At 39.8% G+C, this 13,631-nt stretch overlaps 1 protein-coding gene across 1 annotated transcript in view; it reads right to left on the bottom strand.

Moving 5' to 3' along the window:
• The window catches only part of MYO1E (myosin IE), a 76,941-nt gene that overhangs the window by 17,132 nt on the left and 46,178 nt on the right, over nucleotides 1-13,631 (bottom strand). The window contains 9 exon segments of the mRNA XM_036389366.2: nucleotides 979-1,077; nucleotides 4,855-4,961; nucleotides 5,755-5,836; nucleotides 6,409-6,494; nucleotides 7,234-7,401; nucleotides 8,462-8,548; nucleotides 9,843-9,929; nucleotides 10,311-10,391; nucleotides 11,301-11,497. Of these exon segments, the coding sequence (XP_036245259.2) occupies nucleotides 979-1,077; nucleotides 4,855-4,961; nucleotides 5,755-5,836; nucleotides 6,409-6,494; nucleotides 7,234-7,401; nucleotides 8,462-8,548; nucleotides 9,843-9,929; nucleotides 10,311-10,391; nucleotides 11,301-11,497 (994 nt within the window).

The following is a 13,631-nucleotide window of genomic DNA, read 5'->3' as shown; positions in this document are numbered from 1 at the left end:
ATGTTCATGCTTATACATCTAAGCTTGAAAGTCATAAAGAAAAAGGAATTTATAATTGTTCCATGAAAATGAAGTCCATACTTTCAGAGATTTTAGGTCTGGCTGTTACTGCATTACTAGAATATTCTCGGTACTATCATGAAGGATTACTAATGGCTTTGTTCTGTGCTGTCTGATTAACTATACTCCACTCCTCGCAAAAACTGATTGGGTTTTGTTTGACACTCTCAAATTCAATGCAACAACTTCCAGCAAAAGCTGATTTATCACATAAAGCCTGCTTGGGCACTTATTAGCTGCATGTGTCCAGTTTCTGAAGAACAGAAGCTGAATGTTGTATAAATCTTGAAACTGCTCCTATTTAAGAGGATTTCATTAGCTAGTGGAGGTAGTTAATCATGGTAACAGCTGGCGCTAAGACACCGAGAACAGGACTGATCTTCCAGAGCTCTGACTCGCTCTCATTCATTCTGAGAGCAGCTGCAGAGGTTTGAGCTGTGCCCATTCCCAGCTGTCAGAACACCAGTGGAAGGATAACAAGCTCTGTAAGCTGAGGTTCTCTTTACACTGCAGTGGTTGAATGGCACATGTGGATTTCTTTACCTGTCTTCTGTCTGCTGTGGGGAGAGTGGAGCAGTAACATTTTAGAAAAAGGCTTGCAGCTGGACACTCAGATTTCAGGCACTGCATCAGTTCCTTGAACTCTTTGTAACTTTGTGGAACCCTCTCATAGCACTACAAATACTGAGACTTTAGGCAAGTTTACAGAAAAGATGAAGTACTTTCAGTGACACAAAGCCAGGCTTTGAAGCACTTTGAAATTTCTGTGTAATGGAGATCACTGAGCAAGGCACATGTGGAGAAATGGCTAAGTGAGAACTGGGAAGGTTTCAAAACTGGCAACCTTTTGGTTGTCTCCTCATCATGTAAACAACCCTGCTGTTGTTTACAGTAATTCTTCTAAACAGTGCTACCTACCTCTGCAGAAACTTCTTGAAAACCCGTCTGTAGGCGTAGCCAGCTCTTCTGACTCGAATATTTTCTTTCAGACCCAAGTATTCCACTTGATGTTTTACCCTGGGGACAAAAACAATGCAAGCCTTAAAATCCATTTAATTTCAGCATATTTGTGGATTGAGGCATTCTTAAACATCTGAATCACATTTAACTGTTGATTGCTAAAATTCATGCACAGGTAAACGAGTTTCATTTTCACATTACCCTGCACACTGCATGGAAGGGAAGATATTCCAGGTAGGTAGACTACAGCACTGAAATGTATGCAGCAAATTAACTTTATAATTTGTTCCTAGTTTAACTTCCTATCTCCAAAATAATTTCTGTATAAATTTCTTAAATAATAAAATCCATAAAAGGCCAAGTAACTATTACTGATACAATTACACAGCTGGTATCCAAGGGATTGGGAAATTGTTTTGTGTTCTCTTCTGAAGGTTTTTCCTATGCTTTACATAGCTCAAACAGCAACACAGTAACATTTTTTTCCTCGTTGTTATGGAGAGAAGACCAAATGTGATGGCTGGAAAAAGCCCCTGATGCCAAACCTTCACTACACAAAGAATCAGAAAGAAGAAAGCCAGGTCAGCATACTGATGAAAAGCCAGAATTCCTCCTAATTTTACCATGCTGCAAAGGAAGGATTCGAGGATAGGCACAAAACTGGCTACAACCAGCAATAGATGACTCATCCATGGCACATTTTAAATTACAAACAAAAGCTGAGCTGGTACCAGTCCCACAGAAAGTGTTAATGGCTGTGGAGAAACTCTGCTGCACGTGGGAACTGAAGCATCATTATCCCAAGATCAGCAGAGCCGCCTCACACCAAGCACTTCCAGCCAGGTTCTAATCAGAACAAGTATGTGCCCATGAAAAGCTAAGCAGAAAAACAGCAAAACAAAAAAGCTTTTGCACTTTTCCCTCCTTCTACACCCCTGACACATTTATGATTATATGTTTCTTCTTACATATCCTGCTTAGTCTACATATCCTTACATAGTCTACTGCCTAATGTTTGGTAATTTGATTTGAAGAATTTCAGTTGCTGATTTCCTTTGCATTTTCTTACTTTTCTCATCTAAGTCATATGCTGAAAGAAGCAAGGTCTGTTTTTCACTCTGCTGCTGTTCTTCTACAGAGCAAAGTATAAAAGCTTTAGCTTTCAGTCTGAACTATAACAGTTTTTAAGATTTTAGTCCTGCAAATTTAACAAACAGTATATAAAAGACCATTTGTTTACATATAATTTTTAAAAAGTGAGCCTGTAATAAGCCATTTTTTTGTTTTGCTTACTATTTCTCTGATTTTACAGAAGGTTTTTCAAATCCTGGAACACTCACAGTTAATTTAATGTTATTTCTCAAGCTATTTTGCAAAGTTAAATTTGAATATAAAATGTACTACTCAATTTTTTTTTGTTGAGACTTTTTTCAAATGACTCATAGTAGGAAGGGAAAAATCTTTTGAAATCCCTTGCCACAAATGACAAAATCTCTTCAGTTATTTCTTCTTTTTGAAGATCACTTTTGAGAGGTATTTTACTAAATGATGAGTGATGTTGCTCTTTTAGCTTAAAATAAAGACTACTACACATTTTAATCTTGCTGTGTTCAAGGAATCAAGTATATTTTGTATCCACTCCAAGAATTCTGGTACAGTACAAAGGTGGTGGACAAAAATACATTTTCCTGTTTATAGCTTTCCCTCCTGTTCACATCTGGAATAATGCACTGGAGCCACACTACTACTCCCATTTTCTTACTGTCTTGCCAGCATCAGTGTCCAGCATCAGAGAATTTGAGACATTTTTCTGGTTTTTTCCTTTCCTTTCTGAGAAAAGACACACTGAAAATCTCCCTTCAGGCAGCAACCTCAAGCAGGTCAGGGTCTGGGAATTCAGCTAATGCAGCAGTTTTGAATACAAGTCCAAGTGGTTGTGCCAGGACCTGAACAAAAACACATTTCAAGAACATCCCAATTTCTGGACTAACTAAGGTATTATACAAGCTTTAGGTATTACACAAGGCCATGTTTCAGTGCTAAATATTCTGGAGTTATTCAACAGCAGCAGAAAGGTGGAGTTCCACGGCTTCTGTGAGCATGAAGTAAGAGCAGCTCTGTGAAAGGGTTTTTCCTTTTTCAGTTACATTTTCACGGTCTAGTAAACCTGCTACTAATAAGCAAATTGCTACTCCCATTCCACTGACTAAGGCAGCCTGTGTATGATGCAGCATTATGTGACCACACAAGAAAATAAAACAAAAAAATTTAAAATCCACCAATCAGCAAAGTATTACATAAACTCAATTGTGTTTTTTAGTTCCCGCAAATCTTTTTCACAGTAAATTTGAGAAACAACAATATTAAGTTTAACTTTGAATTGTCACATGCACATAAATTTCTCTTCCCCAGACCTGCCACTAAGTGCCCCAGTGAAGTCCTAGTACAATAGGTGGGCAATAACAGATTGAAGTTGAAGAATGTTGGGATGTTTAAACAGGGATGAAGGATTACCATTGTAAGCAGCATTTTCCATTTCTGTCTGAGCTTGACAGTATACAATCCTTTGTATTTCACTTGGCAAATACAGCAGCTACGGGTAACACACCATCCTCACTACAGGAAAACAAGAAGAAATCTTGCCCATTTTTGCTCCTGAAGGGGTTTCCTGAAAGCTGTCCTTTTCTCAGGACTAGGACTGTATTTGTTTCACTGGTTTCCTAGCAACACCTTCCACAATAACAGGCCTGTTTCCCAATATGCAAATGATTGATTTTAAAAGCCCCTCGATTTTTAACTATAAGTTTTATAAATACTTTTCCCAGGATCACTTAGTCTCCTCCTTTGGTCCCCAGTGAGAGCAGAAAATGAAGTGCTGCACAGTAGGATTTTCAGGGTGGAAAAGCTAAAGTGGGTCTACATTTACTGCCAAGCCCTCAGTGAGACTTTGGAGTGCAGCCCCAACAGCTTCTGTAAGTGCTCTCCATCTGCATGTGACTGTGCTGGTCTGCTGGAAAGGCAGGAAGGGAATTCTGCTGGGGTTGTCCAAGAATGCTTTTTATCAGACTTTGCAAGCTGTTTCACCATGATAAAAATAACCACTTGCTTTATCAGCAATTTCACCATTTTCAGAAGTACTTGGTATATAGTAATGAATGCTACCTACATTAGGGCCCCACACAGCTTACACATCCCACTGAGCACCTACCCCAGTGCAAAAAGAGCAGCATCTTTTCCAGAGGAAGGTGCTACAAGCACCATGTAGTTAAAGATGCCTTAAAACAGATGTGATAAATCAAAAACATCATTTAGACATCTATTTAATGTCTATATAATCACCTGATGTGACATTCCGGTCAATTCTTTTTAAAGAGTTGGCTAATTAAATGCAAGTAAAACAGGAACCTTCTCCACTGTTGGTTATAGAGACTGCTGGGCAGGTTTGATACAGATTTCCTACTGCCTTTCTGGCTTCTTAATAGAAGCTATTTTCAAAGCATAAAGCCAAAGTTAGAAGTGATCATAACACATTTGGTGTGCACATTTTACATGGAAAACTGAGTCTTTAATATACTGGTTGTGTTACTCATGCAAATGCTGGTTTTTCATAACTGGCAAGAGAAAAGCCAAGAGCTGCACACACCAAGTGCTGATTTAGACCAAGTGACCAGCACTTATCCTCAGAGTTTAGGAGAGGTCATGCCAGATTTCATTTCTGATGGTTTAGAGTATGTAGTTCTGTTTGTAGTCTGTACAATGACAAATTAGGAATTTTGTGGCTTCTTCTGACCATGAGCACTGCCTCTCCTCACACACACACTCTGTGCTCCATACCTGCTCTCCTCCCAGTCCCGAGACTTCTTTGTCTCATTGGGTTTGATGCAGCGGATGTAGTGGGGTGTGCACTTCATCAGGGTGCCAACAAGGTCATTGGCTTGTTTCTGTAAACACAGGAAAACAACAGCATCTGAGCTGAAAGGGTAAATCCTGAGGGAATCCTACAATTATCAACCATCTGCTGATGACTCCATTGGTTAGATACAAGTGCCTTTGGTCTTTCTCCAACAACCAAAGTGTCTTGGGATAATTTGCACCTCATAATTAACTTATCAGTAAATAGAAGGCACCATTATCTCCAGCAATGTAATACATTAAAACTTCTATAAGTATATAGAAGTTCCATATAAAAATATGGAGCAAATGCATCAAGTGAACCTGTCAGGGTGAAATGTGAGAAGAGAGGCTGGTAAAATATTGGTTTGCAAGTCATGTGTAATCTAAGTGTGTATCCTACAATCAGTCTCCAAAGCCTGGCCTTGTAGCACTCGCTGCCTTAGGCCAGGCACTCTGTGGTCAGCAGAGACTGCTGCTGACTGGGTGGGTGCTGGGTCAGGCATTTCTGCACTGCAGAGAGACCAGTAATGTGCAGTTAGTGTAGGACATCAGAGGCTGAGTGAGGTGGCTCACTCATTATGCACACACAACAACCATCAATTGCTCCTTTTGAAAATTCACCGCTATAGGATGCAAAATCTAATGAACACCGATGCTGGGCAGAACAACTCTAACAATGCTGAAACAATGCATCACTTTGCCATGAAGATACTCCTAACATCTATCTTTAAAAATATCAGGACAGTAAAAAAAGAAAATACTTTTTAAAACTCATTTAGCTATTCATACACAAACACACAACCACATATACACACACCAACACGGCATAAAGAGACATACTTTGATTTTGCTGCCTGCAGTGGTAGGACGGCCCTTCTTGTCCACTTGAAGATTTTCAGGGAACAGAGCCTTTATAAAAGGCCTAGGAAAGAATTTATAAAACAGAGTTGGCATAGAAAGACAATTCAATGCAGGCATGTCAAGGAATATGCTGTAAAAGTTGATAGTTGAGCAGAATATAAATAGCTATTTCTATTACTCTTGAGTTATATCAAATCTATTTTAAGATTAGCCTCATTCCTCACAGAGACCCTTTGCTATTTTGGTGAGCATTGAAAGCCATGACACCAGACATCTAGACGACTTGAAGAAATGCACACTTCTTAAAAAATAAGCATCAATTAATTAAAATACATCACCAAAAAAGTTATTTTGTCAAAACAGTGCCTGTTCTGAGAGGAGCCAGAGCACTGATGGCCTTGCTTGAGGCCAAAACAAAGGCTGCCATTACAACATTTGGTTCTGACAGTGCCTCCCTTGGTCCAATCTGCAGAATCAAAGTCAGGGTAATGCAGTGCTGCTGCTGTCCTGCAGCACTGGGTATGGGCACTGTTACACAAAGGAGGTCAGCAGGTGCATAGCAGAGAAGTGTGGCCCTCTGTGCCCTCCAAACCACCACGGCATTCCTGCTCCAAGCAAGGTTTGCTTACGTACAAATCACTGCTCTGCATGAGTTCAATCAAGTCCATGAAAAGAACATCCCGATTTCTCTCGCAGAATCCATCCATATCATAAGATACCTGGGCCAAGGTGGAAATTGATTGTTTGTGGTAAGTTGAGAACCCAATAATTAAAGAAAATTTTAATTCTGTGCTCATCAGTTGCTGTTCTGTACTTTTTGGTTAGTCTGGTAAAACTTAGATACTATAGTGAGCACTAAATTCTAGCATGTATTATTAAACTTTTTCACAACAAAGGAGCTTCATTCTTAAATATAAATTCCATTTAAAGTCAAATTTTAAAAAACTAATGGAACTAGTGAATGGAACATGACAAGAGAATTTAATACTGAATTCTACTAAGAAAAGTTTTTGTGTAGCAAGGATTCACTGTTATTAACTGCAAAAAACAATGAATACTCTGAGAAATAAATCCAAACAAGATAGATCTGCACATTATATTTCCAGTTTTATTGGCATATCATCACCTAATATCATGTTCATATCTAAATTCTTTAAATTTACTGCTACTGTAATAAACAAATGAGATTACAATAATGAAAGTCATGGGGCACTCATTTATTACATTTAAGTTCTGGTTCTGAGAGCAGCAAGGCTCAGACTCCTCTCTCCAGCAAGGGCCATTTGTGAAGGCATTTCTGTCCTAAGCTCCCTGCCCTGTGAAGGGACACTGTCTCCTGGGAGAATCTGGCTGTGTAAAACCAAGCCAGCCCCCTGCAGGGCTTCCCCCTTCCCCTCATTACTGTTCTCCTTCTCAGAAACACATTACAGAGAGTTCAGCGAGGATTTTCCACGTTACCTTTCCAGCATAATGATGGATGATGAAGCCCTGGTTCCAGCTGTTGAAATGTTCATGAGTGCCAATCTGCATCTGCAGTTTCTGCAGCAGTGTCTGGTCAGCCCCCTCTCCCACAGCGTGCATGGTGGCACACACATCATCCAAAATGCTCATAATCCCTGGGGGGTTCTAATGTGGTGGGGAACAACAACAGCAGCTCAAGGGAGGGGAAAAAAATTATGATGCCAGTTTTTCCCCCAAAGAGAAAGTTGTCTTTGCTACAAAAACACTAAAGCACAGCCAGGAAAGATTTCCCTCCAATCAACTGAGATTAATTTTACACCAATATGCAAATAGTTCAAGGAGAGATGACACTAGGAAATGATGGAGGAAACAGTGGTCACTGTTGAAAAAAACCACATTAACAAAAACATCAAAACACTCAACATCTGTTTAAAGTTTCTTTCCTCACTCCACCGAAAAGTAAACCCACGTCTGAGGAAAGTATTTAAATGGACATGCTGTAGTTTGACAAACCTGGAGCTAAATAACCTGAGACTGGGAGGGAAATTTTATTCTCTTGCTAACTATTCTCATACAGACAGAAAATGGGAAAATCTGATGTGCATTTAAGCACAAGCCACTCCAGTCTTTCAAAACTGTCCTGGCCTACATGAGGATAAAGAACTATCTGAGAAACATCCTACTTCTGACCTAAAGCACAACTCAACATTTGTTGTCATCCCAAAACAGAACATAAAGACTTGAGACTACAGAACGGTCTGTGGAGCAAAACCACACAATTTCCATTATCTACAATACTGTCTCTTCACTTGTTTCTGCTTGATTTGCAACAGCATCTGGAAGGAAAGGTGGTGCTGTAGCTTCCCCAGACTGAATTCCATCTGCCAGGGACACAAAGAGCATTAGCTGATGTATAGTATGTCAGTATGGTCATGATATATTTCAGTGGATATAAATTTATTCCCATTATTTTGTCTTTTTAGTCGCATGTCAATCATGCTATGGTATAGTTCTCTTTTTGGATGGTATATCTTACATGACATATCTTAGGGCTCCTATAAGACATCTTATGTAAGATTTATATATAGACTTAGTATGACTCAGTAACTCAACAACAGTATTTGCATTTTCCTATGAACCTTCTTTAGAGAAAAAGCAGCTACCCAAATATTTAAGAGAAAAAAATTCTTGCTGTTTTCTCCACCTGCTTGTTCTAAATACTTACCACTTTGTTCTCTATAAGGTCACACACTATTTTGTTGTTGAAGTATTCTATTGGTGTCCATCTAATTCCTTCTTGTACATATTCTTCCTGTTAAGTAAAAAGAAACAGATGCAAACATTCTTTTGCACTGTAGATGTAGCACTAGATTTACAACACACTCCACAGACACAAACTCTGCACTACTCATGTTCAGGAAGACTTGCCAAATGTATGACTGGGTGGAGGTGGGAGAAATGACCCTAGTGATAGTTAAATCCAGCTCTTTGCTGCCTAAAAGATGAATTGGAATCCTACTCTCTTCTCCCCACACATTCCTTTGTCATTCACAGCCCTTCCGTGGTTACTGACAACACCAGGAAGATTTCAACTGCATTTATTGTCAAAGCACTTTGCAAATAGTAACAAAATTACTTTTACAGTATCTTGACAGTGCACCTAAGTATCCACATCCTGATCTATTTTAAAAAAATTCAGATTGTGACAGGCACATGGAAGATCATATCCCCCAGACAACACATTTAGAAATGTGCATGAAATGAAGATGCAGCTTTTTATTTCTGTATGCAACTGCTGTATCTAAAAAGACACCTAAAGAAAGACTGAGGGAAAATCCATATTAAAATTCGATTAAATTGACCCAGTCAGTGGCACATACAAGGGCTCAGCAGACACTCTGCAGGTCACTTGTGCACCCAGTGCCATGACTGGTTACTCTCCCACAAAGGCAATTGTGTCTGGGCACTCCTGAAAACTCTGTCCCAAAGCTGGTGCCAGCCCTGAGCTCACAGTGCACACAGGGCTCCTGTCTCAGCTGCATCCTGTCTGCTCTCCCATGCAGAAACAAAAAAAGTGAGTTTTGGCAGTAAGACTGTGAGCAGAGAACTGCAAATACCTTCACAAGTACCTTTGTATTTCTCTGATCTATTTCATTCTTACATATAGACACATGTACATATATATGTACATATATAAATATATATAATATATATATTCAAAACCAGAAAAGGTGTGGAGGAAATGAAGGGAAGTATCCCCAGTGAGATGTGTGTCATGCTCAAGGGAAGCCCAGGGATGGAGCCAGGCTGCAGCTTTCATCCCTGCCATGAGTCAGACTGCAGCAGCCTGGGCACAGTCATGAGACTGCAGCAGCACACCGTGGGGTGGACTGGCTTTGCACCACCCCAGCAGAGAACAAATGCCTGCAGCTGATGTGCTTTACAGTTTTAGGGTCAGCCAACAGCAAAGGTTGTTTTCTTTCCCTTTATCTCGCTTAACAAGGTAGATCTACTGTTGCAGATGATGGCACCTCGATTCTGCCACCAGCTGAAAAAGGAATAGCTCATTTGTGAATTCCAAAATAATTTTTAAAAAGTCTGGTTACCTGCTCTGCCTTCAGTGTCAGTTCAATAAAAATCTGCTGCAGTTTTTCATTTACAAAGTTGATGCAGAACTGTTCAAAACCATTTTTCTGTAGAAAAGGAAGCAATGTAAAAATTAGTCTCCTGCATTATATACAATGATTTTTAGTTCTCACTCTGGCAATAAGCTTCAAAGAAACACTGTCAGTGACAGATGGGTTGCTGACTTTATAGACATTTTGTGGAATTTCAGATCTTCCTTTTAAGAACAATGACTTAATTTCTTTGAAGTTTCTTCAATACCTCATGTTTATTAAGTGAGACATTACTAGTGAGATCACAATGTCCAGAAAGATGGGTTGGAATTTTTGCTTTCATTCTGGCTGTAGGATTTGTGATTTTTTTTCTGGTTTAAATTTTTTCCCCTCTAAATTACAAAAAAGCTCTCCTAGGTCAGACGTGCTCAAACCCCAAGTATTCCATTGTCATACCTGAAATATTTCAAAGCCATAAATATCAAGGACACCAATGTTATATTCTTCATGGTCCTTCTCCATAGCCTTATTAATAGACTAACAAAAGAGAAACAAAACATAAAACAAAGTGTAGTTTATACAATTAAAATACACCAATATTCTTAAATACTTATAATAAAATTCTTTAAAAATATTTGAATTGAATACAAATATACAGAAAATGTTCTTTTGCTTTCACTTTTTAATAAAGTGTTACAGGTAGGAAATGAACAGTACGTTATCCCGCTTTCCAGGTCAGTGAGCCTTTGGATCTACTATCTACAAAAATCTTTCCTTTTCATTGTAATTAGCTCAGTTAAATAAAAGAAGCCAACACAAAAAGAACAGCTTTAACTCTGCTATTTGATGAATTTTGCTGAGGGTTCACTGAATCTCTTCCCCTCACTGTGTGTTCCGTGTGTCCTCCTGTGCGGGTCAGTGCTGGTACAGGCACAGAGGGATGGGTGACAGGGAGGGAGCTCTGGGTCACTGCAGATCCCCAGGGAGCAGATCCCTGCTGCACCAGGAGCATCCAGGGCTCCCAGGCTCCAGCTCAGCCCAGGGTCTGACTCTGAACAAGAGAGCATTTTAGCATGGAGAGTGGAATTTGGCCCCTGGCTCCACTGCCAAATCCTGCTGCTGAAGGGGCTCTTGGCAGGAAGTGGGAGCAGAGAGCAGGGGAGCACAACCAGCCAATTCTGCCCTGCTGAGAAGGAGGAATCACACTCAGAAATGGGGATTCTGACAGGAGGGAGATCAGGATCCCCAGGGACAGTCACAGCAGGAGCCTGCAAGCACAGCTGGTGTCAGAGGCAGTGCCCTGTGTCTGGTATCCATGGCCACACTCCCACTGCACTGGGCAGGCATGGGCAGAGAAATGCAGGCAACAAAAGGGCTGCAAGGAACATTCCTGGTGCCCTTGAACTTGTTTGGATACTTCAGTAGAATCAAGCAAATCCAACTTACATCCACCAAGTAATCAAAAACACGGGAATGAAGGGCCTTGGCCAGGGCATCCCTGGTGTAGCAGGCTTGTTCCACATTTAGTGTGACATTAATGGACTCAGATTTGCCTCCCCACTTGCTGTCCATCTGTCTGCTGGTCAGTTTTTCCTTCAGGCGGTCCTGGTTAATTCCCAGGAGAAAAGCAGGGAAAGCTAAAACTGCAAGAAAGATCAGGCTTGCTGGATTATGACTTACAGACTAAACACAGAACAAAGAAAAAAATTATCTTTATCTTAAATAACAGTAAAATGCATGGAGTGTGCAACTTAAAAAAGAAAAGTGGAGCAGTTTATGTCTTCAAAATTTCTCTATGCTCCTCAAGGACATTTTCAACTCTTTACTTACATGGATTTCAATTAAGATAAACGACCTTGAAGTAAATCAGTCAGCTATTTCTGTACCCTCAGTCCTTCAAACATGTAAGCTGCCACAGGACATAGTTTTGAACTATGTGGTTCAAACAAATCACTCTTGGAGGAGATGGAAAAAAAATGTAGAGCTCACACATGAAATAAAATTGACACCATTGAAAATTTTTTGTAAAAACATGAAATGTTTAAAACGTAATAAAAAATAGGCTGTTTCCTAATATCCTTTCTCTTTCTTCTTATAAGTTAGATCATTGCAAAAAGTTTTCAATTACCTTGCCTTTTATTTTTTAATTCCTTATTCTGTAAGTACTTTGCCAATTCTGTTTCCCCCTGTTCAAAAGTAAAGCACAAAAATCCATCTGTGCCACAAGCAGCCCAGCCCAGGGTCTGGTATTCTCTCACTCTCAGCACATGGTGCAGATGTTACTGCAGGTGTCACACACCTTAGGGAGTGGAAAAATAGAAGTGCCTTGAAAGCAAATGGAAACAGCTCCTGAGGAAAACTCTTGGAGTTGGTATTGCACCTCCACTAAAGCACATGATCCTCTAACAGTGTTTCCTCCATGTTCCATTGGTTTCAGATCTACTTTACTGCTCTGAAGAGGATGTAAAATAATCACTAAGGTGGCAGCCACTTGCACTTTATGCATCTGTAATGTCACAGCATGACTTCACTAAACCCTTTAGTACATTATTCCAGAAGTATTTTTAAAACTGGAAATAACCACCCACTTTCTAAAATATGATTTACTACCATCAGCAAACTGATTAAATTTACTCTGGGGTACCAGGAACCACACAAAATTGAGTCACTGGCAACATCTCTGGTAATTCAGAGAACTCAGGATGAGGAGCACATGAAAAGGTCAATCATTGTAGGCTTTACCTTGGGAAAGAATGCAGGCAATTACAGACCACCAGATATGCTCACATATACTGCTAAGATGCCAGGAAAAATGCTGAACCAATACTACTGGTAAGAATTTATGAAGACAGTCTAATGGCAAGGAGCACCATGCAGAGCCCAGAAACTCTCCCCAGTGCTAATGATTTACTGTAAGGGAAGAGGAGCTGGCCAGCACTTGATACAGCTTCACATTCCTAAGATGCCTGATTGTTTTCCCGAGTTAGGGACCATAAAGTTACAGTCTGGAAATTATTATAAAGCAGGATATGCATGTAACTGAAAAAATGATCCTCAAAGAGTCATCAGTAGCATTCAGTGGAGTAGTTTTAAATGCACTCTGTGAAGGAAAGCTGAAAAGACTGGGCTCACCTCCTGGGCTTCCAGGAAGTGAAAAACAACCCTTTCAACACAATGCAAGTGTAAAGAGGGAGAGTTCAAACCCTTTTCTCCTTCCAAGAGAGAAGTACTATTATTTGCCATGATTTGTAGCATGGAAGGTTTCCAGCAAATAAGAACTTTTTTCATCTATTAATATAATCAAAAACTAGAGCAGACTGCAATCACTGGCAGTTTTAAAGATGTATTTGTCTAAAGGTCTGTCAAGAATGGTCTGTACAGATTTCATTCTGACTCAGAGTAGAGTTTCTGGTGTCCTAAAGAATGGCTTTGCATGTTTTTCTGCAATTGGCTGTATAACAATCAGAATGCTACTGACCAAATTCCTAAACTTTTTATTATTTCAGGCTTACACAAAGCAGGACTAACCAGTGGTGGTTCTTTGTGCTTTATCTTTCATGGTTATGCAGGCTATGAATGCTTTACTATTTAGTTGGCTAGGACAAACAGTAAACTGAGGGGAGGACTAACGGAGAAGAGAAATGAGACCAACTTTCATCTGCATAATGCAGAAATGATGTGCTGGATGTGACTATTTCTTCTCTGGCTTCTCTAAAATCAGTATATTTATGTGTAAGTTTGATATTCATTCTAGTTTCTAATTTCTTCCCTTGTATT

This window comes from Molothrus ater, chromosome 13, assembly GCF_012460135.2.
Source record: "Molothrus ater isolate BHLD 08-10-18 breed brown headed cowbird chromosome 13, BPBGC_Mater_1.1, whole genome shotgun sequence".
In the NCBI taxonomy this organism is placed as follows: Eukaryota; Metazoa; Chordata; class Aves; order Passeriformes; family Icteridae; genus Molothrus; species Molothrus ater.
This window is presented reverse-complemented; position numbering and strand designations above follow the sequence as displayed.